At 38.4% G+C, this 23,043-nt stretch overlaps 1 protein-coding gene across 4 annotated transcripts in view; it reads right to left on the reverse strand.

Moving 5' to 3' along the window:
- ESR1 (estrogen receptor 1) overlaps positions 1-23,043 on the reverse strand; it is a 256,565-nt gene that overhangs the window by 80,117 nt on the left and 153,405 nt on the right. For all 4 annotated transcript variants that reach the window (XR_015750358.1, XM_087969982.1, XM_026680299.2 and 1 more), the window contains one exon: positions 9,156-9,272. Coding sequence is in view for 3 of the 4 variants with exons in the window: in XM_087969982.1 (XP_087826108.1) it covers positions 9,156-9,272 (117 nt within the window). In the remaining variant the exon portion in view is untranslated. The remainder of the gene's footprint in view (positions 1-9,155; positions 9,273-23,043) is intronic.

A 23,043-nucleotide genomic window follows, 5' to 3' on the forward strand; every position in this document is an offset into this window, starting at 1 on the left:
TAATTTGCTGCAAGATGAACTGCCATTTAACATTATCAAAGGCCTTTTTGGCATCTAAAAACATTAATACAATTTGATCACCACTGTGGTCCTCATAATATTCTATAATATCCAGAGTTGTCCTAATATTATTTTTAAGTTGCCTATAGGGAAGAAATCCATTTTGGTCTAAAGAGATATATTCATTTAAAATTTTCTTGAGTCTTTCTGCAATAATTGACATGAAAATTGTATAATCAACATTAAGTAGGGATATCGGTCTATAGTTTCCAGAGTCCGTGATATCACTTCCATCTTTAGGTATAATTGTTATCCTCACTGCTTTCCAAGATTTAGGGATTTTAGCTTCTTCTAACCGTTAAATATCCTAAGCATTTTACTACTTAGCATATCCTGTTGTGATTTATAAATTTCCACTGGAAGACCATCTGGGCCCGGGGCTTTGTCATTTTTCTGCTTATTTATTGCCCAGTGGACTTCTTCAATTGTTATTTCCCAATTCAGGATATTTTTGTCTTCTTGTGAGTCCTGCTTTCTTTAGATATTCTTTTATTTTAACATCTGCTGGATATTACTCCTCTCTATATAATTTCTCATAATATTTTTGGATTATCACTCTTTTTTCTTCCTCTTGGTAGCAAATCTCTCCTTGATCATTTCTTAATTTGGTAATCCACCTTTTTTCTTTTTGTTTTTTCAGTTTATACACTAACCAGCACCCTGGTTTGTTCGCATTCTCAAATTGATATTGTTTAGTCATTTTTAATTGGTGGGCTAACTCTTCTTTCTCTGTTAAGTTTATTTTATGTTTTAATAGTTCCATTTGAGTTGTTTTTTGAGTTGTGGTGTCTCTTGTAATTTCTTCTCCAAATCTTTATATTCCTGTTCAAATATTTTCCTTTGTTGTTTTTTCTCTTTATTTTTTTTCGCCATACATTTTATTGCTACTCCTCTTATCATAGCTTTGACTGTATCCCAATTATTTTGTGGGGAGGTATCTTCCTCTTTATTTTCATCAAAAAAGTTCTGATTCTTTTTTTAGTGTCATGTTAAATATTTCCTCTTTTAAAATTGATCTTTGAAGTGTCCATCCTATACTTTGCTTTTGTCCCTTGTAGCTAAAACTGATCATACTATGATCTGTCAGAAAATTTGGCTCAATACTAATTTCAATTAATTCAGAATTTAGTTTGTTGGTCATCCATGTCATACCAAGTCTCGACCATGACTAATGCCAGTTAGAATAGTATGTATATTGCTTTTTCTCCAAATTTCTTTCTCTCCATGCATCACAAATATAAAAATCCTTCCTCAAATCAAAAAAACTTTTTGGTAATTTCTTTTTTTCCCTAATTTTGTATTATTTCCCTTATAGTCTAATAATTTGTCAACAACTGCATTAAAGTCCCCCATAATACAAATTTCTTCATATTGCAACTCTTTAATACAATTTTTGGGGAAAAGATTCTTGCAGGCCGTTCGGTGCGTATATTACTACCAATAAGATATTTCTATTTCCTAATTCAATTTCGACCATCAGAATCCTACCCTGATTATCTTTATACATTTCTTTAGCAGGGATCCATTCCTTTCTATAAAATGCTACCCCTTTTTTCTTTTGTACATCAAGAGCAGAAATTTTTTTCCCTATTTTTTATTTTCTAATAAATATTTTTGTTTTTCTAAGATGTGTAGTTCCTGAAGTGCTATTATGTCGACCTTTAATGCCTGTACACTTTTAAACAATTTTTTCCTTTTTACTGGGGAGTTTATGCCATTAATGTTCAATGATATCAGTTCATACCTATCCAAATTTTTATTGATTCCTTTGTCTAGTGCTCCTTGTAATTCTAATCTCCTTAGGTTCTTTATTTTCCTCTGTGGATTCACTTCTTCCATTCCTTTTCTCTTTATTAATTACTGTATCTCATTCTATATTTGTTACTTCCCTTTTCTTTCCTTCTCGTCCACCTCTCTCCTGTGTTGCTTCTTCTGCTTCGTCTTCCCTAGTAAATTGTTGATCAAAGAAGTCTTCCGTTTTTTCAAGGGTATCCAGCCTAAATCGCTTTTCCTGCCATGTTACCAGAATACCCTCCGGCACCAACCATCTAAAATTTATGTTATATTTTATCAGTTTTGATGTTAAAAACTGGTATGGCCTCCTTAGATCTCTTACCCTCTTTGGAATTTGCTTTAAGACAGTTAGTTGTTTACCCGCATATTCAAGCAATTCATCTCTTGTCTTGCATAAAATTTCATCTTGCATGGATTTTTTGACTAACCTGATGTGAACTTCTCTTGGGAGGTTAAACCTTCTTGCATAGTTTGTTTGAACTCTATATAGAGTTCATCTATCTCTGTAAATATCTCTTCCTTATCCATCTCTAATATCTTTGCCAGTATATCAGCTATCACATCCAATACATTTTCACGTTTTTCTTCCTTCACATTTTGAAATCTTAGGTAATTGGGCTGCCTTTTCTACTTCCAAAAAAAATAATACTGTTGTCTCTAATTCCTTATTAGCTTTTTCTGGTTTATCTGTTAAGTCATCTACCCTTTTTTCTTCTTTACCCATCTTTGTCTCAATTTCTACAAATTTTTTTTAATTTTCCCTAACCTCTTGTTGAAAAGCTTCAAATTTTTCATCTATCTTTTGTATCTTTTCGTTTAATTCTGATCTCACCGCCCCCATTTCATTCTTCATATCCTCATGGTTTTTAAGCATCATCTCTTGCATATTCATCATCAAATTTTGTAAGTCTTTCATAGAGTTTGATCTTTCTTTTGGAAGCATTTCATCAATCAAATTCTCTCCTTTTTAACTTCGTTGCAGAAAGCTGCTTTTTCCCCTTTCTGGTACCAGTAGATGTCTCCTTTTCAATATAATGTCTCTCTGTCTTCTTTAGATTCACTGTGTCATTCTCCGGCCAGTGTCCATTTTCTTAGGAAAACTTTTTTTTTTCTTTTTTTCTTTTTAAGTCAGTCCAAAATCCAAAATCTCAGTCTGAATTCCGAAAAGGAAAAGTAAACAAGGATGATCCTCCAATCCCCCATTAACAATCAACGCTTCCACCAATCACCCTTCCAATTCTCCTGTCCAAGTCAATCTTACTTTCACAGTGTCTGTCTAACAGAGACTCCGCTATCAATGTTATGTCCGAAAGGTTATTTTCTCATTTTCTTATTTTCGTATATTTTGATGTCAAAGCAAAACTTAACAGTTAAGCAGCCAGTTGTTTTTTCACCCCCGTCTCTCGTTTGGCTTTCAGTAATCTTCCACTCGTTCCACTCGTCATGTGTCTCGCAACTCTGTCACCTCCTTAACAAGAGCCGACTCCAATTGCCCAGCTATTTTTCAATACAATTGTTTTGCGCCTCCTCTTAGATTAATTTCTAATTCACTTTCAGGTTGTTACTTTTGTTAGTTTAACTGTACCTTCGTTCCGCTAGTTCACTGCTTGTATGGCCGGCTGTCAGTGCTCATGGACGGCCATTGTTGGTCGTCTGCTCCACCATCCGCTTGTCCCTGTTTACTCTGATTTCCACCACGGACCGCCATCCGTAGCTAAGCTTCAGAGACCCCCTCCTTTGGAAGCCCTCCGAGCTTCCTTTAAACTCCGTAGAGTCCTGCAGAATGGGGATAGAGTCTGCGTTTCGCAGAGCTACCTCTCACATGTCCCTTCTCCCTGACAGCTGGCTCTGCCCCCCTCCTAGCTGCTTTTGTATTGATCCAAATTTTGCTGTTTTCTACTCTGAGTGTATTTGTGCTGTAGACAGTATGCTCTTTATGAAACATTGTGGGATATTTGTGTTTTTTTCAGAAAAGTATTTCCTCAAACTACTGTTCCTGTAGTACTACTTAAAATATCACTTAATGCATCATCTTTTTATTTCTATTTTCTGTTGTAACATAGGATAATCTGTAGACAATACTATTCAGTCTAGGTTTGTAAAATGTTGCAGAAGAACAGAAGGATAACTTTCTATTAAGTCTATCGACTCTTCTTATTTTTGGGAGCAGTGAGATATGATCAATCATTTTCCCCTGAAAAGATTTTCTCACAAACATGTGTTATTTCTATGGATCTCATTTACAACTAATAGGTAATTATACTGTAAGTCCTCTAAATAAGAATTGCACATCATATTAGAAAGGAGTGATCTTTAGAGTCCTTGGCTGGGTTTCCTAATCAAGGATTTGCAACTTCTGTAAGATCATGGGCTGTATGTAGGCTCCAGAGCCCTCCAAATTTGCACCACTAAATTTTAGAAATGTGGTTTTCTTTTGTCTTATTTTAACTATTTACATTGTAGAATAGAATTTGTACCAGATTTCCTGTACAAATAAGCCAAACAAAATTTATCATACAAAAATATAAGAAGGGTTTGAAAATTCAGTCTCTTCTAATCTTATATCAGCTATCACACCTCCAGCAGTCCTTGAAAGTTGTGGGTGGGTATGTGTAAATATACAAAAGTGAAGCTGTGGAAAAAAATTGTTCACCTCATTGTAAAACATAGAAGTCATCTAACTTTACTTATAATGGCAAGAATAAACGGATGGAGCAATCTTAGAGACACAACTAAAATGATTTCCCTAAATGTACAGTACCAACATTTCCTATTCTAAATTTCGTTTAATCATATGAAAGTAATTTATTATAAACCTGTATGTAGTTAAAAAGATTACAATATTTATTTTTCTTGACCATGTTATCGTGCTGTTCATCCATGCTTGAGTTGACAGAGAATTATATTGGCATGAAAATGCTAGGATAAATGTTAAATCACAGTTACACTCAAAACAAAGACAGGTGCTACATATAGTCTAATACCAGCAGAACATAAGAGTTCAGGCCATTCCACAGAATAATTTAAAAACAATTCTAATTGTTTAATATTATGGCATGCATCTATCACAGGAAGCATTAACATGAAAATTCAGGCATATTTACAATCAGCTGTTATTTACTTGCAATAGCATTTTTCTTGTAACCCAGTACAAGGGAGCATCTGTTATTGTACCTACTTGCAGAACAGGGTGGAAATTGCCAGGAGACTGGCATTTCATACTTCCCTTCAATATTCTGCGGCAGTGCTCAGAAGATTTTCTGAGAAAACTCAAAAAAGATGGTTGTGTAGTTCAGGGGTCCTCAACCACCGGTCCGCGGACCGGTACCGGTCCGTGGAACAAGTCCTACCGGGCCGCTGGTTTGCTGGGCGCCGCCATCTTGTTTTGATGAAAAAGTGCTTCCGGTGAGCTTTTCCGGTAGAAAGCTCACCGGAAGCACTTTTTCATCAAAACAAGATGGCGGCGCCCAGCTGATGTCTGTACCGGGCCACGCCATAAAAAAGGTTGGGGATACCGGGCCGCGGCATAAAAAAGGTTGGGGATCACTGGTGTAGTTCACTGAAGAGAATAATATCCAAATCCTATCCAGAACAACCAATGGGGTAGGTAAACCATTTGATTCTCTGCTGCATGTGAAATAAAAAATAGAGGAAGTTCCTGAGGCTGTGGTTAGAATAATGATTAAGTATGCTGCCCGGGGCAGAAGTTGCTTTCATTGCCTGTCCCTTATGTGGAGATTGATGATGATGAATTCTTTCAGCAATAGGTGGATGGATGAGTTATTTTCGTACACAGACCATTATGAAAAATAAGTGTGAGTCCTACATGGAAAATGTATTTAGTTTTGCACATAGACATAACTACCCCCTTCAAAATGTTTTATTGGAATTTTTCATTTTGAGTATTTTTCTGGGACAAAATTTGGCATTCACTGAGTTCTGTGGTCCATATAGAACAAAAGCAGGGAGTTTTCAAATGTTCTGGCTACTGGAAACACCGGAAACTCAGAGAAACCCCTTTGCTTATTTCACAGCTACAAAAGAAGCTGAATTCTACTCCCTGCTGATTGTTCCTTTACCACCCAACCTGTCAACCCCAGCATAGAAGGTTAGGGTTAGGCAAAAGAGTTCTTCAACAAACAACATTAACATTGTACTGGTAATAGCAACAGTTAAGACATTTTTATCATTTGTCAGTGCAGTAAACCAAAGAATAAACTCTATTTTGGAAATGCAACATCAACAAGACATAACAGTATGTTGGTTGTTCACTGTATATATACTAAAGCTCAACAAACCAACATCATCAATATTATAGTCATTGCACTTACAACTTGAAATCTGAAAAGCATAATGATATTAACAACATTTGTGTAATGTACATACTGCAAACAGCCATATTCTCATTGCTTTGCAATTGCCTGATTCTCCTCTGTTTTCTTCCTTATTGTTTGACTGTATATTTTGTTGTTTATTTTGTTCTGTATATTGTATACAATATGCTCTAATCAACTGTTTTGCTTTCTGTTTGAACTATTTGGATGCTATTACAAACCTGTTCTAAAGTTTTCTAAAGGAAATGGTATACAAATATTTAGAATGAATGAAGTTCCCGTTAATAGTCTTCTTCAGACCCATTGGTGCCCACCACAATTCTGACTTCCAAACCAGCAATCTCTCCCACCAAGCACAACTCTGCAATCTGTGATTTCTCTGCCATTCAGCCCTCTGTTCCTCCACTTGGGAGTGATGGATCAAGATAAGAAATTAAAGATGCAAATTCATGCAATGAATTTGATGAGACTGGATCCGATATAAGCTGTGAAACTTTGACCAAGACAGGAATTTCAAATTCTGTATTTTTATTCTCTGACATCTCCTTATCTGAAGAGGACGATGAAACCCAGGGCATGCATGAAGCCAGGAAAACTTCTTACATGGGTCCAAAGATTTAGAGATAGGATTTTCTCTGCTTCAGAAAAGATTCCCTGTACTTCAGAAGAGACTAAGATACCTTCAGAGATATCTGTTTCAATTTTACATTTGGCCTTTATTTAAGAGAGGCAAAGACTTTACTTTAGACTTGACCTTCCTATTCACACTTAATCTCCTAGCCAAATTACACTCAGAGGAACCTTGGTCAGAGAAAAGTGAGAAAAGCAAGTTTATAAACACAGAGGCAAAAATGCAAATGCACTTGATCAGCCAGCTCCCACAAAATCACTTCTGCATTTAGTATATCTTACACATTAGAAAAGTGAAGAGCTGACATAATCATAGATTTTCACTGTGAAGAACATTTAAATAACAAGCACACTCTGTATATGCACAGTCCTTTGAAGGAAAATTTGTTTTGACAATGATGTTTCACCTAATTGGCTCTGCAAATACACAAGTACTGATAAGCGTAATGATGTCCTTTACCTGTAAACCAGTTTGCATTTGAACAGATTTATTTCATAGATATTATAGAGAGTCAGTTCAGAGTAATACAAATAGTTTTCAGCAGTTTCCTCTTTTACTAATTTAAGTATACTGTAACACTGAAGCATGAAATAATTGAATGGCAAATTTGAATTCTTATAATCAGTTCAGATGATGCATTAAAATAAATGCATCTGTGTTTCTGGGAAAAAATAAAACATCTGTTTCCTTGTTTTATTTGTCACTCAATATAATCTCATCATACAATGACAGAAAACTGGGAAAGGGTAGATATAAACTTTTGAAGAACTGTTTTCAACAGGGAATAAATGTCTGTCTTTAAAGATAATCATTGTGAATTAATAGCTAATGGTTTTAATTTAAAACATTTTCACTGAGTTAAATGTGAATCTAGATGTTTCTCTAAAAGAATTAATCTCTGAAAGCTTCTACAGTAAGGACTAACTGTCATACTTTTTAAAAAAATTATATTTAATTAACTAATAAATGAACCAGTTTCTAAAAGACTGCTTTTAGTAACAATGCTTAGTGGAAAATGTACTAGAAAAGATCACGAGATGGAAGGAATGTTTTCTCTTTCTAATCAAAGTTTATAAAGAAGTATCAGTTAAATAATTATTTGTAAACAGCAATCTATAGATTAATAATAGCCACTTTACATCTAGGAATAATCAGTCATGTTTATTTTTCTATTATGGAAATTGTATTTCCAGTTAGGGGAAATCACTATTTACCGTGTGTGCAACATTTCATCATCAAAAGCTAAAAGGACTGTGTGATTGGTCTTAAGTCATATTCATTTTCACAGCATTTATTGAAAAAGCATTTAATCAAAAGCACTTGTCCATTTAAAGGAAGATGGTGATCATTAGCCCCATTCACAGTTTGTATCTAGGTGTTACAGAATAGCAGAAATCCTAATATAAATTAGGTCTGATCCAGAATTTACTTTGAGAGGGGAAAAGGAGGGAAGCTATTATATACTCATGTAGAAGCCCATCTGTGGATAAGCCAAACCTCAAATTTTAACAAAAATACCATTAAAAATGTACCATACACACAGTGGTGGGATTCAAATTTTTTTACTACCGGTTCTGTGAGCATGGCTTGGTGGGTGTGGCATGGTGTGGCATGGCGTGGCATGGCAGGTGTGGTGTGGCTTGGTGGGCGTGGCTTGGTGGGCGTGGCAGGGGAAGGATACTGTAAAATCTCCATTCCCTCCCCACCCCACTAACCTGCTTTCCAGCTCCGTTCTCCTGTGCAGGGCAACAAAAGAAGACCCAGCCAATCAGCTGGGACGCAGAAGGCAGAGAATAGATGGGGGGTGGGACCAGTCAGAGGTGGTATTTGACAGTTCTCCGAACTACTCAAAATTTCCACTACTGGTTCTCCAGAACTGGTCAGAACCTGCTGAATACCACCTCTGCACGTAATCCCCCTTTGCAATATTTTTACAAGCAAAGTCAATGGGGAAATCCAATTCACTTAACAACTATGTTACTGATTTAACAACTGCAGTGATTCACTTAACAAATGTGGCAAGTAAAATCGTAAAATGGGGCAAAACTCACTTCACAAATTTTTTACTTCACAACTTAAATTTTGGGCTCAATTGTGATCATAAATTGAGAAGTTTTCTTCCTTTCCTTTAAAAGTGAGATTACATAACAACTTCAAAAATAGGAATTCAGCATTAAAGATAAAAGTCAATTAAGCTGTAACCATATGCCAATTTAACTGAAGGTAAATATTAAAAGATGCAAGGTGATTAATGAGTGAAAAGTTAGTCACATAGGGGATTTCTGGGGATGAAAAATATTTGTAAAATGGATTAAGATTTATAGGGTCATACATACCACCTTTCATCATTCCAACTTCATAGCATTTTCGGAGCCTACAAGCCTGGCAGCTTTTCCTTCTGTTCTTGTCAATGGTACACTGGTTGGTAGCAGGGCACATGTAGTCATTATGACCTATAAAATCAATGGGGGGGAAAGATAACATTCTTGTATGCACCTTCAGCACCTTCTGGTTTAGAATTGGCTGAATAGTTTTCCCTGAAATTCACTACTACGTTTGTAAATAAGTTGATTCAGCACTAAATAAACCTAGGACATGCAATGTTTAAATGCCTACAATGTAAACTGGTATAAGTATGATTGCAGTAGCTTGTTTTCAGTACTATAAATGGTTACCACATTGTTACTCTTTAGAAGAGCCTAGCAGATTTATTTTTTCCCGATTATAAGACCATAGCTTATCCAGGTCTATTTACCCTTACTGTAATTCTTGTGACAATGAATGGTGAATCCCCAAAACATGTACTAGAATTCACCTGAACATTTTAAAATAGGACAGATTTGATTCAAATCAAAAACAAAAAACCAATTTTAGTCATAATACCTTGCTCAACTGGCTACATAGATTAAAGTGCATCACAAAATATTTTACTTGCAGCGGTAATTTTTTTTACCTCAGCTGAGCTGTTAAAGATGATGGGAACTTGACAGAGCCTGAGTCTCACCACATCAAGCACTGAAGCTTTTCTTACTTATTAAGAAACAGAAATTATACAGCTATCAGATTATACCAGGAACATCTGCTGACTGGCACCAAACAGTGGGAGTTCAATCCTAGGTAGAGGCTAATATTTGGAACAGACTCTCCTGCTTGAGCAGGGGGTTGGACTAGATAACCTCCAAGGCCCCTTCCAACTCTGTTATTCTATGTTATTCTATTAACTTGTACCACTCCCTACTATGCCTGAAAAAGAAACATTCATTGATAACATTTATAAAGCAGCAACAAAATCTCAGAAATTAACATTTCCTTAATATTTCATTCTTGATTTTGACCTATAGTTGGTCATATCCAGCAAAGTATATTTCCCATTTTCACAGGCAAAAAAATCAATATGATGGTTGCGACCACATAACTGAGGTTTTACACACATTTGTGTAAAAAAGGGGGTGCAGCTTTAATCATACAGTCATTCCAATCTTATTGACTTTCTCTTGGATGGCCTTGTCCACAGTGAAAAATCCTTAGAAAACAGTACTAATACATAATCATTTTTTAAGAAATCACTGCACACAATGACTTCTGGTATTCTCTTATAATACATAAACCATGTGAAGTCACCGATACAAATTCAAAACAAAAATTATATTCCAGACCTTTTTCATAGGTACTGTGTTTTCCACCAGAAGTAACATACTATGTGATTGTAAATAAATGTTCATATCAAATTCATGGAAAGGTTTTTATCCAATACTTGCCACTTATTAATTACTGGATGTACCTCTCTGAGGCTTTTCAAAATTTGGCACCGGACTGTAATCCTTAATTATTAAATGAATGCAGAATAAGCACATTTATTGCTTAAATCTGCTATTTCAGCAGTGAAGTCAATGAAACAATAGAGACAATGTTGTGATGTTCCACTTCATTATTAAATCCAAGAGCTGCTGAGGGAAAGGTAGCTTATGAATCTAATGCCTTGATAATTAAGCATGATTGAACATTTCAATAGAATCATATCAGGATAAAAGGCAGAAATCTACAACAAAAGTTTTTTTATGAAAGGGGAACAAAGACTCTTCTTGATATTAACAGAGAAATACGGTATACTGCAGTGGTGAGATTCAAATTTTTTTACTACGGGTTCTGTGGGCATGGCTTGGTGGGTGTGGCATGGCTTGATGGACATGGCTTGGTGGGCGTGGCAGAGGAAGGATATTGTAAAATCTCCATTTCCTCCCCCACCCCACTAACCTGCTTTCCAGCTCCTTTCTTCTGTGTGGGGCAACAAAAGAAGACCCAGCTGATCAGCTGGGACTCGGGAGGCAGAGAATAGATGGGGGTGGGGCCAGTCAGAGGTGGTATTTGCCGGTTCTCTGAACTACTCAAAATTTCCGCTACCGGTTCTCCAGAACTGGTCAGAACCTGCTAAATACCACCTCTGGTCTACTGTAAATTCTTCCTATTATGATACGGTCAATCTTTTCCTAACAGGAAATTTACTATTAAAAAAATAATTACTCCTATAGACTGCCGTCAATTTCACTCACAAATCTTCCAAAACAGTATAAAAGAGATCTGCAATCCTTTTCAGTCCTGCTGACCTAAAAAAAACTGGAAAGAGGCGATGAACACCATCAACCAATCAACAATCCTCCCAGTTACCCCATGAGACTATAAAAGAATGCAGAACAACATTATGTAATCAATGTGCTATCCCCTCAATTTTAAAGGAATAAAAATGTCCTTTCAAAAAAAAAAAAAAAGCAAATAAATTAGTAGTGCTTCCCCATCCATTTTTAAGTACATATTGCATTCAACCAATTATCTGGCTATTTATAAATTATATTTAAGACCTATCCAACCACACAGCTGTCATTCTTTCATTTTTTATTTATTTATTTAAAAGCAACTGGGGGCTTTTGCAAGTAAAGGGATAGCTTTGTTGGTACTTCCCAACATGTTTTTTACACTGTTTTTAATAATATTTGCTTATTGCAGCTGCATTTTTCCCCCAAACAGTTTTCAGAAACTTGCAATTCTGTGAAGGCGCACAGTTGCCTGGGCTAAGCAAGAGCGCATGAAATCAATAAGGCTATATCCCAGAGGAGAAAAACAAACTGCAAAATGCAGGCTACTGGTTTGACGCCTTGAAAAGATGCATTTTGAAGTTGAGACCATAGAAGAGAAAGTAATGGTTGCTCTCAGTTCTGGAGGCAGGGCAAGGCAAGAGTTCATATATTTATTTACTGCTATATTTTTACACCACCATAGTCTCCAAGGACTCCTGGCAGCACAGCATTAAAGAAGCGTTCCTATCGATTGGGAAATCAGACTATCCACAAGCCCACCATTTCAAATGTTGCAGAAGAAAACCCAAAGTTTTACTGTGAATGTCTAATATGATGGACATTACCAATTGTGCTGTCAAGAAGTCTAGAGCTGCTTTCAAACTGGTGCAGAAAGGTGCACCGCCTTTCAGTAAGATGTCCACTACTATAGATATGTTCCCAAATATGCAAGGTTTTTTTTAAATTAATATTGATTATTATTCACCGTCTTCTTGTCTGTTTGCCATTTGGAGAGGAAAAAAATCAATTTGGAATTCTTCACCATGCCTCCATTATCACTGTCACCATGTCAACACTGAGTTCATTATTTTTATAAAAATAAGTTATTGATTTGGATCCATTAAGATTTTTATAGCATCTATCTTTTTTCCCCATTTCAGACAGTTAATAAAAAGGCAACAATTCTTTTCCAGATGACAGTGATATATATCTTTTCCTCAGCCCACAAAATGTTGCTGGTCCAATTGGCCATTGGAGATTCCAATCTTGGATTTCTGGCTCACAGTTACGATATCTTGTCTCCCTTTTCCCATCTGATAGATCACAATTGCTTTCCGTATGTGGCATATGATCAAACTAACAGCTGGTGTATTGGCGTAAGAAAACATAATTAATCATTCATTTTCATCTTCCCTATGATTACCCTTGAGATAATCCACATTTTAAAAAAAAATACATGTGGCTGAATAATAAGTTACATAATTAAGCAGACATGTGGATTGCTTTTCTTAGGTGCTGCAAATGATACATTGATATCTCAATTTTTGAAATGGAATTTGGCATAGTGGCAAAAACGCTACAATAATGTGATTGCCTATAAAAGCTTCTCAAATGGTACAAAATAAATTTGAAGGAATTTACTGTTTATATTATTGTGAATTATTGTACTGATAATAGCATTTTATCCTTTGTCAGCGCAGTAAACCAACAGAATAAACTCTATTTTGGAAATGCAACATCAACAAGACATAACAGTGGGGATGGGATTCTACTGGTTTGGACCGGTTCGGGCAAACTGGTATTTCCGGTGAGCATTTGGCCCCACCCATCCACCCACCCCTGCTCTTTCCTGTGCTTTATTTCCTGTTTTTTTTTTTTTTTAGCACAGCTGATTCACACGGCAGAGCAATTTGCTGAGCATCAGCTGTTTTACTCACCAGGGATGCAGCAGAAGAGAAGTAATTGAATCGAAAACGGGCTTTTTAAAATGTAGAGCATGCATGCAAAGTACCAGTATAATTATATAGAATTATTGTGCCTTCGAGTCAGTTTTTGACTTTTGGCAACTGCCTGGAGTACTGTACTCACTGGAGTTCTTTCAGAAATGGTTTGCCACTTCTTTTCTAGGACTGAGAGTGACTGCTTCAAGGTCACCCAGCTGCCTTTGTGCCTAAGGTGGGACTGGAACTAGTGGTGGGAGAAACAGGCAGAATAGCTAAAACCCAAATGGTAGTAGCTTGCAAGAGTGGGATGCATTCACACAAACTGCCTACACTGAAACTATCCCAGACCTTTGGATGCCTTATTCTCACTACTGTCTCTTGCTGGTAAGCACATCTCGATCAGATTCCTTTTATTCAGCAAAATCATTTTTCAGCAGGAATAGGAAGCTTACACACTGATCATTCAATGTCTAAGCTTCCTATTAATTCAACGTTCATTCATATTGTCATCTTTTCAACATGTCAGACAAGAATGATAAGTGAAAGTGGTACACATGCATTTCTTTTTCACATACTGATGTACTTTTGTAATCTTAAATACACTGGATTACATTTATTAGAAATACATTATTTGAAAGGGAAAAATTGTATCATAGAATTGCTTTAGTAACAACTAACAATTGTTTGTTGAAGTAAACTTTATCTTATCAAAGAAAAGTATTAGTTTCCTTCTTGCACAAACATTACGAATTATTGAAATAATGAACAATAATAATCAAGCTAAGCATTAGCAATGCTGTTATTTTGCCCAACTGAACTAAACCCTAAACAAAGCAAAAATTGAGACAAATAATGAACATAAAAATTTCTATTCTGAAGAAATGAATTAATAAAGCATGGTGATTTCCCTCATTCTGCCTTCAAATTGATACTTTTAGTTGAATCCCTTTTATCAAGCTGTATTGTTTCCCCACTGATTTCTTACTTTGTGCCATAATAATTTGTATGGCTTCTACTACTGAAATTATAATTTGCATAGCTTCTGATTGTTTATAACCGATTTAACTAAAATTCATTATAATCTTTTAAGTAAAGCAATTTTATGCATACCAAATAAGCACACAAATTGACATCTTACCGAAGAAATGTATAATTTAAAAAGAATAGATGTCAGTACTTATGTGTATCTTACAACCAATATGTAGTTTATATTATCCTAAATTAGATAATAATCTGCACCTTCCAGGTAGCTGTTATATTCTGACTGTGTACAAACTAGAAACAATATAATTATTTTATCATTAAGGAAACAATACTAATGCCACAAAACTGGAGTCAAGGTAATTCAGGTGGTTAAACTTATGAGAACAATTATAATTATACTGTAATTCAATAAGGAGGCAGAGAGAGTAGTATGTACAAACTTTATCCCAGATAAAGCTACAGAATGAAAGTAAGTGTGGTGTGGTTATTAGAGTGCTAAACTAATGAGGAGACACAGGTTCTGGTCTATCCTTTGACATAGGAACTGGGAATTTTGAACAATCACTTTTCTAAACCTAAGACTGAGACTAGCACGATATATTACAATCAGAGGTGGTATTCAGCAGGTTCTGACCAGTCCTAGAGAACCAGTAGTGGAAATTTTGAGTAGTTCGGAGAACTGGCAAATACCACTTCTGACTGGAGATTTTACAGTATCCTTCCCCTGCCACGTCCACCAAGCCATGCCCAGAGAACCGGTAATTACAATCCATAATCTTCAAATGAAGATGACTTTATCCTGCAGTGGATTGATTCCTCCTCCTCCTCCTCCTCCTCCTCCTCCTCCTCCTCCTCCTCCTCCTCCTCCTCCTCCTCCTCCTCCTCCTCCTCCTCCTCCTCCTCCTCCTCCTCCTCCTCTTCTTCTTCTTCTTCTTCTTCTTCTTCTTCTTCTTCTTCTTCTTCTTCTTCTTCTTCTTCTTCTTCTTCTTCATATTGTGTCTTGTGCGTGCGCATGCCTTTGTTTTAATCTCAATCTTATCTTCATCTGAATATTCACTAATATTCTGCCTTTCCTCTAGCACAGGGGTGTCAAACTCGATTTCATTGAGGGCTGCATCAGGATTGTGTTTGACCTCAGGGGGCAGGTGGGCATGGCTAGGATGCGCATGGCTGTCACTCATGACGGGGGACACCTGTGGGGCCCAAGTGCTCTGCCAGTGAAAACGGGCTCCCGAGCTCCATTTTCAGCTGGGACGGCCTCCTGCAACCCTCTGCCAGCAAAAATGGAGTTCAGGAGACTGCGCGTGTCCATCCTGACCTCCGTTTTCGCTGGCAGAGGCACCACAGCCAGTCCTTCGTTGTTTCCAGGGTAGCCTACAGGCCAGATCTAAGCACCCTACAGGCCAGATCTGGCCCACAGCCTTGAGTTTGACACTCCTGCTCTAGCAGCTGAAATCAGTGTATACAATACAGCAATGCCTGAATTTTCCATAATGACCACCCTGACAAATAGCTTAGACTGAAGACAATAGCTCTGACACACAATGATCTACTGAATTTCCATGGCTGAGGATGGGTCTGTCCAATCCTACTCCAATATATAATTACTACAGTACACCAAGGAGAGTGAACCATTAGGGAAAGGGAAGTGGCTACTGCACTTATTGCATTTTATTTCAGATACCAAACTAACTTTTCTTGAGTATTATGAATCTTGATCTCATATATAGTCCTGGAACTAGAAACTGCCCCGTTCTCCTCTGCTTCTGAAAACTGTAATATCATTGTAGATTTTCTCCCAAGATTGGGAATTTTTTCTTAGAACAATTGAACAGATGTTTGGTACCATGCTTTTTTTGGTACCAAACATCTGTTCGGGGGGAGGAATATCATGTAGCAATGCCACTAAATCTCCCTAGTTTGAGTTCTGTTCTAAAGAACTATACAATTTAAGTGCAGCAATGGATAATAAAATGACACAACTATTACACAAATTCCATACTCCAAACCTGACATACAAATGTACAGTGTTGCTTCAGATAAATTTATGAATTATTTGGTTTGCTGGGAAAGTGGCAGGGGAAGAGTCTAATTCAGCCCCTCCCAACTGTGTATATACATCTTAATGCTTTTTAAAGAGAAGGATCCAGGGAGACATGATAGCAGTGTTCCAATATTTGAGGGGCTACCACAGAGAGGAAGGGGTCAAGCTATTTTCTAAAGCACCTGAAGGCCAGACAAGGAATAATGGATGGAAACTGAATGAGAGATTTAACTTGGAAATAAGGAGAAACTTTCTGACAGTGAGAACAATCAACCAATGGAACAGCTTGCCCTCGGAAGTTGTGGGAGCGCCATCACTTGAGACTTTCAAGAAGAGATTGGGCTGCCATTTGTCAGAAATGGTGTAGGGTCTCCTGCTTGGGCAGGAGTTGGACTAGATGACCTACAAGATCCCTTCCAACTCTGTTAATCTGTAAATCTTTTCTTTATATTCTTTACAACTCAGGAGTTGGGATAGAGCATCTGTGCAGAAATATTTGCTTAGCAAAAAAAATGAATAGTGCATTTTTTTTCACTCTGTTGGCGCATTCATAGCCAAGGTCAGCCCAAAGATACATGATATTTAATAAGGTGAGCAATAAAGAGAAGAGTAAACAAACAAACAATAAAAACTAAACAGAACACTTTTCTGGCTAGTGAATTAAGGATTTATTAATATCTCCAAATGGAAAGATATTTACACTTAAGTGAACTAAGACCACACACAATCATGACAAAGCTCTAAGAAACACAATCAAGCCTCTTGATGAATTCCAGTTGCCCACTATAATTGCCTTTTGAAATATCTTCCATTAAGTCCCATTTATATTTATTGGCCTAATGTTTTATATGCCATAAACAATGACTCTCGGCAAAATATTGCAGTGTTTCAAATTATGTATGTAGCAGACGTTTCCATGAAGAGATCAAATAAGTGATATATTAAATTTTGTATGAACCATTATATGAACTAAATAGAGGCTTTCTATTCTTTACTTTAAATACGTTTTATTTCCAACCACAAGTTTTTTTATACAGATTACATACTAAATGTTGGTCTGTTGATCTCTACTTTAAGTACATTTGGATGAGGAGGTTTAATTCCTTTTTTGCCCAATGTTGAAAAAGAAGAGCTGGGAGACCGCGAAGAAAGTCCTAATGCATTCCCATGCCTCACCACCACAACTGTCCTCAGGGCTTTGAGAGCTCATCTGCTACTCCCCTTCTTGAATACTAGGCAAAAATCTGACAACCTGAGGGAGAGGAAGACTCCAAATCATGGCTTTTGGATTGTCCAAGTAGTTGGACTTGCAACATTTCTTAAATTTGTGCACCCGTTTCACCACACACACAAATTCATGGTGCCATCTTGATATCAGCACTCGGTCCTGTTCTACCTCAACAAGCTAGCACAATTGAGCTTCCTCTCTTTCCAAGTAAGGCAAGTCCAGGTTACTTTTGGGGAATGATAAGGTTTTCTTTCACCTTGTGAACTGTGAATTAAAGTCTTCCTGCTCCTCCACTGAGAGGACAATGAGAAACTCCCCATGAGTAAGGATGTTTCTGTGCGTTCTAGTTCTATCATGACTGTGCTGGGATATATGCATGGCAGCCAGATCAGGAAGGAGAGCTGAGATGAAATCAAATCAACGTGGTTGCTATGTTATTGTGCTTCCAGTAAAAAATCAAAAAGATAAGCTATGTTTGCTATCAATTCAAAAATATTCCCCATTGTACATTTAAACCTGCACTTACTGTGGGTGAATACATTATTACTGAGGTACTGTTCAGCTACCATCTCAATTAATTATACCTGTCCTGGTAATTGCCTTTCAAACATCTTGGCAACTTGGTTGTTATAAAGGGGCTTCCTCTCTACCTCTCCCTATTATCTGAAATTAGGAAGTGACAGACAAGCTGTTGGAGAGGGGTGGGCAACTGTGGACTTCAACTCTCAGAATTTCTGAGCCAGCCATGGAAACATGTGTTCAGCAAGGATGGCAGGAGAGCTGAAGAGCAGGAAAGGCAGGATGAGATGAGATAATGCTGGCTCGGGAATTCTGAGAGTTGAAATTCATAGGTCCTAAAGGAGCTGTAGTTACCTGCTTTTAGATCTAGAACAGATTCCTTTTTGGCACCATTCTTTGGATGCTGATTCTGATAAAACTAGTGCAGCTCACTTCATCAGAATGCATTGAGTAGCTAAAGTGATGTAAGGTTTAAAATGGGGTAAGGAAGAGGGAGTGCAGACACTGGTTGTTTCTTGAGACTCCTTCATTTGCACCAATGACTATTTGGGATTTGCACCTCTGCTGCACTTCCACAATTCTAGTATGCTTCTGGGATTATCCTACAGCTCAGTTAAGGTACAGGAAGAAATATGGGAGAAGACTTCTGCAGCATTCACACTGGAGTTGCAAGGCAGGTACTTTTCATGCCTAACAAGTGTCACTTCATCCTGCCTTTCTAACTCCTCATTTCTCCTGCCCTCCCTATCAAAGTCATGTTTCCATGGCACCTCAGCATCATTTCATCACAGCTGTTAAACTGCAGACCTGTAGCAATAACACTGACAAAAGATAAGGGAACGGGGTTGGTGAGAGATACCAGTTTCATTCTCTCTCATTGTCAGCCGGTTGTTCCTAGGAGGACTGAACATCACAAGGTTGGCAAGAGCAGTGAGCAGAGAGAGGACAAATATTTCTTCAGATTTGGGGACATGAAACCAATTACAAACATGCCCTGGGTTCATTTAACAACTTCATTTGGTTGTTTTTTCTTTCTTTTTCCAATTTTTAAAGGCCATTTGTTCTCCCTCTCCCTCTCTCTCTCTCCCTCCCTCCCTCCCTCTCTCTCTCTCTCTCTCTCTTTCCCTCCCTGCCTCCCTCCCTCCCTATCTCTCTCTCTCTCATATTAATTACAATCATGGCACTATCTGTTTATTATTTATGTTAATCAAAGCTCAATTGTAAAGCTGCTGGCATGGGGAAGATAATCATTCAAGAGAAAGATGAAAAGTGAAAGTGTAAATACTACATGAAATAAATATAGACTTTTTTATATGTGTCTTTCAGACTAACCTTCAGAAACATGACATTTACATTAAATATATAAGAAAATAAATCAGCATATTGCCCTGTTATTGTGTTAGTGTATTAATTAATTTAAATTAAATATAAGCTGTTGTCAGACAGGAAAATACTTGTTAATTAAAAATTATTAGGACCTCTAACGTGGGGGTGGGAGGGACAGAAAGCTTTTATCTGTTATTTATTTAACAGAAAACTTTGATTTATTGAAGTGAAAGGGATTTTAATGATAGCCTTTAATGAGAGGTCATCTCATATGATTACATAAATAAGCAATAATTTATGCTAACTATATTAATGTGAGATGTTGATTACATATGGATTATAAACAATTCATTTTATGAAGCTGCAATAATATTATACCAAGCATCAATTAAATAGTTACGGATAATTCTGAAATGAAAATAAGAATGTAGCTAGTAATATAGCCATAAGGAAACATTAAAAAAATCAAATTAATAATAATATTATTAATTAATATTTAAAGATGTATGTGAAGGATTGTTTAGAAAAGTCAACAGCAGCAGATTTTGGTCTACAGAAATTTTGGCTAAGCAAATGGTTCTTTCATCTGGATCCAGCCTGTTTTGCTTTTAAACACTGACAGAATTACTGACCACAAAATCTTTCTGTTCAAGTAGCTAGGCTAAGTGGGCTTTTGGTATGTACAGTAAGAAATCTTTAGCAAATATTTTATTTATTTATTTTATTTTATTTGTCAATTGCTTATAAGATGACAGGTATAAGTAAAAACATAGTTATGAATACATGGATACATATAAGAAAAATAAAAATATATAAAAGAAACAATAGGACAGGGACGGTAGGCACGTTGGTGCGCTTATGCACGCCCCCTACAGACCTCTTAGGAAAGGGGTGAGGTCAATAGTAGACAGTCGGGTTAAAGTTTTTGGGGTTTGGGGAAGAAACCACAGAGTCAGGTAGAGTATTCCAGACACTGACCACTCTGTTGCTGAAGTCGTATTCCCTGCAATCAAGTTTGGTGTAGTTTGTATCTATGGTTTGCTCTAGTGTTGTTATGGTTAAAGCTGAAGTATTCATTGACAGGTAGGACATTGCAATGTATGTTTTTATATACTATACTTAGATCGGACCGAAGGGGGCATAGTTCTAGGTTTTCTAGGTCTAGAACAGTGGTTCCCAAACTTTTTTGGTCCACTGCCCCCTTGGTGCTACAAACTCATCCTCGGTGCCCCCCACCCTGGGGTGGGATTCAAATTTCTGTGGGTGTGTCCTAATTTGAGGGTGTGGTTTGCTGGTCACATGACTGGGTGGGCATAGCTTGATGGTCATGTGACTGGGTGGGCGTGGCCAGGTGACTGGCAAACCAAATACAAGTGGTCCTCACTTAATGACCGGTTGTTTAGCAAGTGTTCTAATTTATGACTGGCCTCCCCAGAGCTACTTGACCAGTTTTTGGAGTTTTGACAGCTTTAGATCAGGGGTCTAAATCCCACCCCTGCCTGTGTGTGTGAGAGGGAGGGAGAGAGAGAGGTTGGATCAGATATCTCTCTCTCTCTCTCTCCCACCAATGCCAGAAAGCCACTGTCAGTCAAAATTCATATTAGTGGTCTCCGGGATTTAAAATTATGAGTTTGGTGGTCCCTGAGGTCCAAAAGTTTGGTGACCCCTGATCCAAAGGGATGAGCCTGAGAGAGGGAAAGAGAGAGAGAAAATAAAGAGAGAAAGAGAGAGAGAAAATAAAGAGAAAAGGGAAAGAAAGAAAAAGGGACAAAGAAAGAGCGGGGGATGGAAGGAAGGGACAGAAAGAAAAAGAAATAAAGGAGGGAGGGAGGGAGGAGAAAGATAATGAGATATCTATTCTAGTCCAATCACCTGCTCCAGCAGGGTTAGAAGGGTGTGTGTGTGTGTGTGTGTGTGTGTGTGTGTGTGTTCTCCTTGTAATTTACCAGTACATTTTGGTTTTGCCTTCTTCAGAATTGGCACTGTAATACATTGGGGAAAAGTAAGTTTTAGGGTGGAGATCTGGTCCAATGGATCCTGTTTAAAGCCTCAACAAAATGTGAGAGCTTCCTGATAGTCTTGACCATGTTTCGTCCACAAAACCTTTAATAGAAGCCAAAGAGGTTTCAATGTGCTGGCAAGGATGTTTGAATGTGGAAAAGGGCCTCAGTCTAAACTAGGCCTCATTCAATCTGATGCATCAGGTCTCTCTCTTTCTCTCTCTCTCTCTCCCTCCCTCCCTCCTTCCCTCCCTCCCTCTCAGACTGGCTTTGCTCTACTTTCCCGATGTGCCTGCGGGGCCGGTGCTTCGAACATGGATGGATGGATGGATGGATGGATGGATGGATGGATGGATGGATGGATGGATGGATGGATGGATGGATGGAGAGAGAGAGAGAGAGACAGAGACAGAGACAGACAGACAGGCAGGCAGGTAGGTAGGCAGAAAGGCAGGCAAGCAGGCAAACAGACAGAACTTTTGGATGGATGGATGGATGGATGGACGGACAGACGGACGGACAGACAGACAGAATGAGACAGCGGTGGCACTTTGGGAAAGCGGTGGCAGCAGCTTTTCCCAACGTGCTGCCGCATTCGAGGCACTGGTTCTGGAGCATTACTACAGTCAATGGGTGAACCTGCAGGGCCGGTGCCTCGAACGCCCCCCTGCCGCCTCTTAGTGTCCCCAAGGGTGCTGGCAGAGGGGGGCCAAGAGGCAGAAGGGGGGAGTCACCCATTGACTAGCACTGCTTTGGAGCCGGCGCCTCCAATGCGGAAGCGGTGGCATGTTACATGCTGTCATGGCCGCGTTCGATGCACCGCCCCCCTGCCACCTCTTAGCACCCTTCTGCTGGTCCCCTTGGGGATGCTAAGAGGTGGCAGGGGGGTGTTCAAGGCGCTGGCCCTGCAGGTTCACCCATTGACTGTAGCACCACTCCAGAGCCAGCACCTCAATGGGTGAACCTGCAGGGCCGGCTGGCACCTTGAACGTCCCCTTGACACCTCTTAGCGCCCCTCTGCCAGCCCACTTGGGGACACTAAGAGGTGGCAGGGGGACGGTGCACTGAACGTGCCACCGCTTCAGCATTGGAGGCACCGGCTCTGGAGCGGTGAGTGTCAATGAGTGAACCTGCAGGGCCGGCACCTCGAACGCCCTCCCTGCCACCTCTTAGCACCCCCCTGCCAGCCCTCTTGCCTCTTAGCGTCCCCTAAGGCATCCCACTGCCCCCCAGGGCGGTACTTTGGGAACCACTGGTCTAGAATTTCAAGTCTGGTGGCATAAGGTATTCTGCAATGAGTAGAGGAATGGAGAACTCTTCTTGTGAAATATTTCTGGACTTTCTCAACTGTGTTAATATCAGATACATAAAATTCATGCATTGCAACCAGTGGTGGGTTTCCAGTTCTGTGGATGTGGCTTGGTGGCCACACTCTGTGCTCACACAGAGGGTTTGCTATTGATCGTCTCCTGCAATCCTGCACTCTACCTGTGTCTCCAACAGCTGACGTGCAGCAATCTGCTGTGCTGCACAAAGCAACTGAGCTTCAAAACCAGGAAATAAAGGTCAGTATACAGCAAGTGGGAGGGCCCAGCAGCTGATACTTGGA

The sequence above is a fragment of the Notechis scutatus genome, chromosome 1 (genome assembly GCF_049901735.1).
Source record: "Notechis scutatus isolate UNSWTSFEM ecotype Mainland chromosome 1, rNotScu1.2, whole genome shotgun sequence".
In the NCBI taxonomy this organism is placed as follows: domain Eukaryota; kingdom Metazoa; phylum Chordata; class Lepidosauria; order Squamata; family Elapidae; genus Notechis; species Notechis scutatus.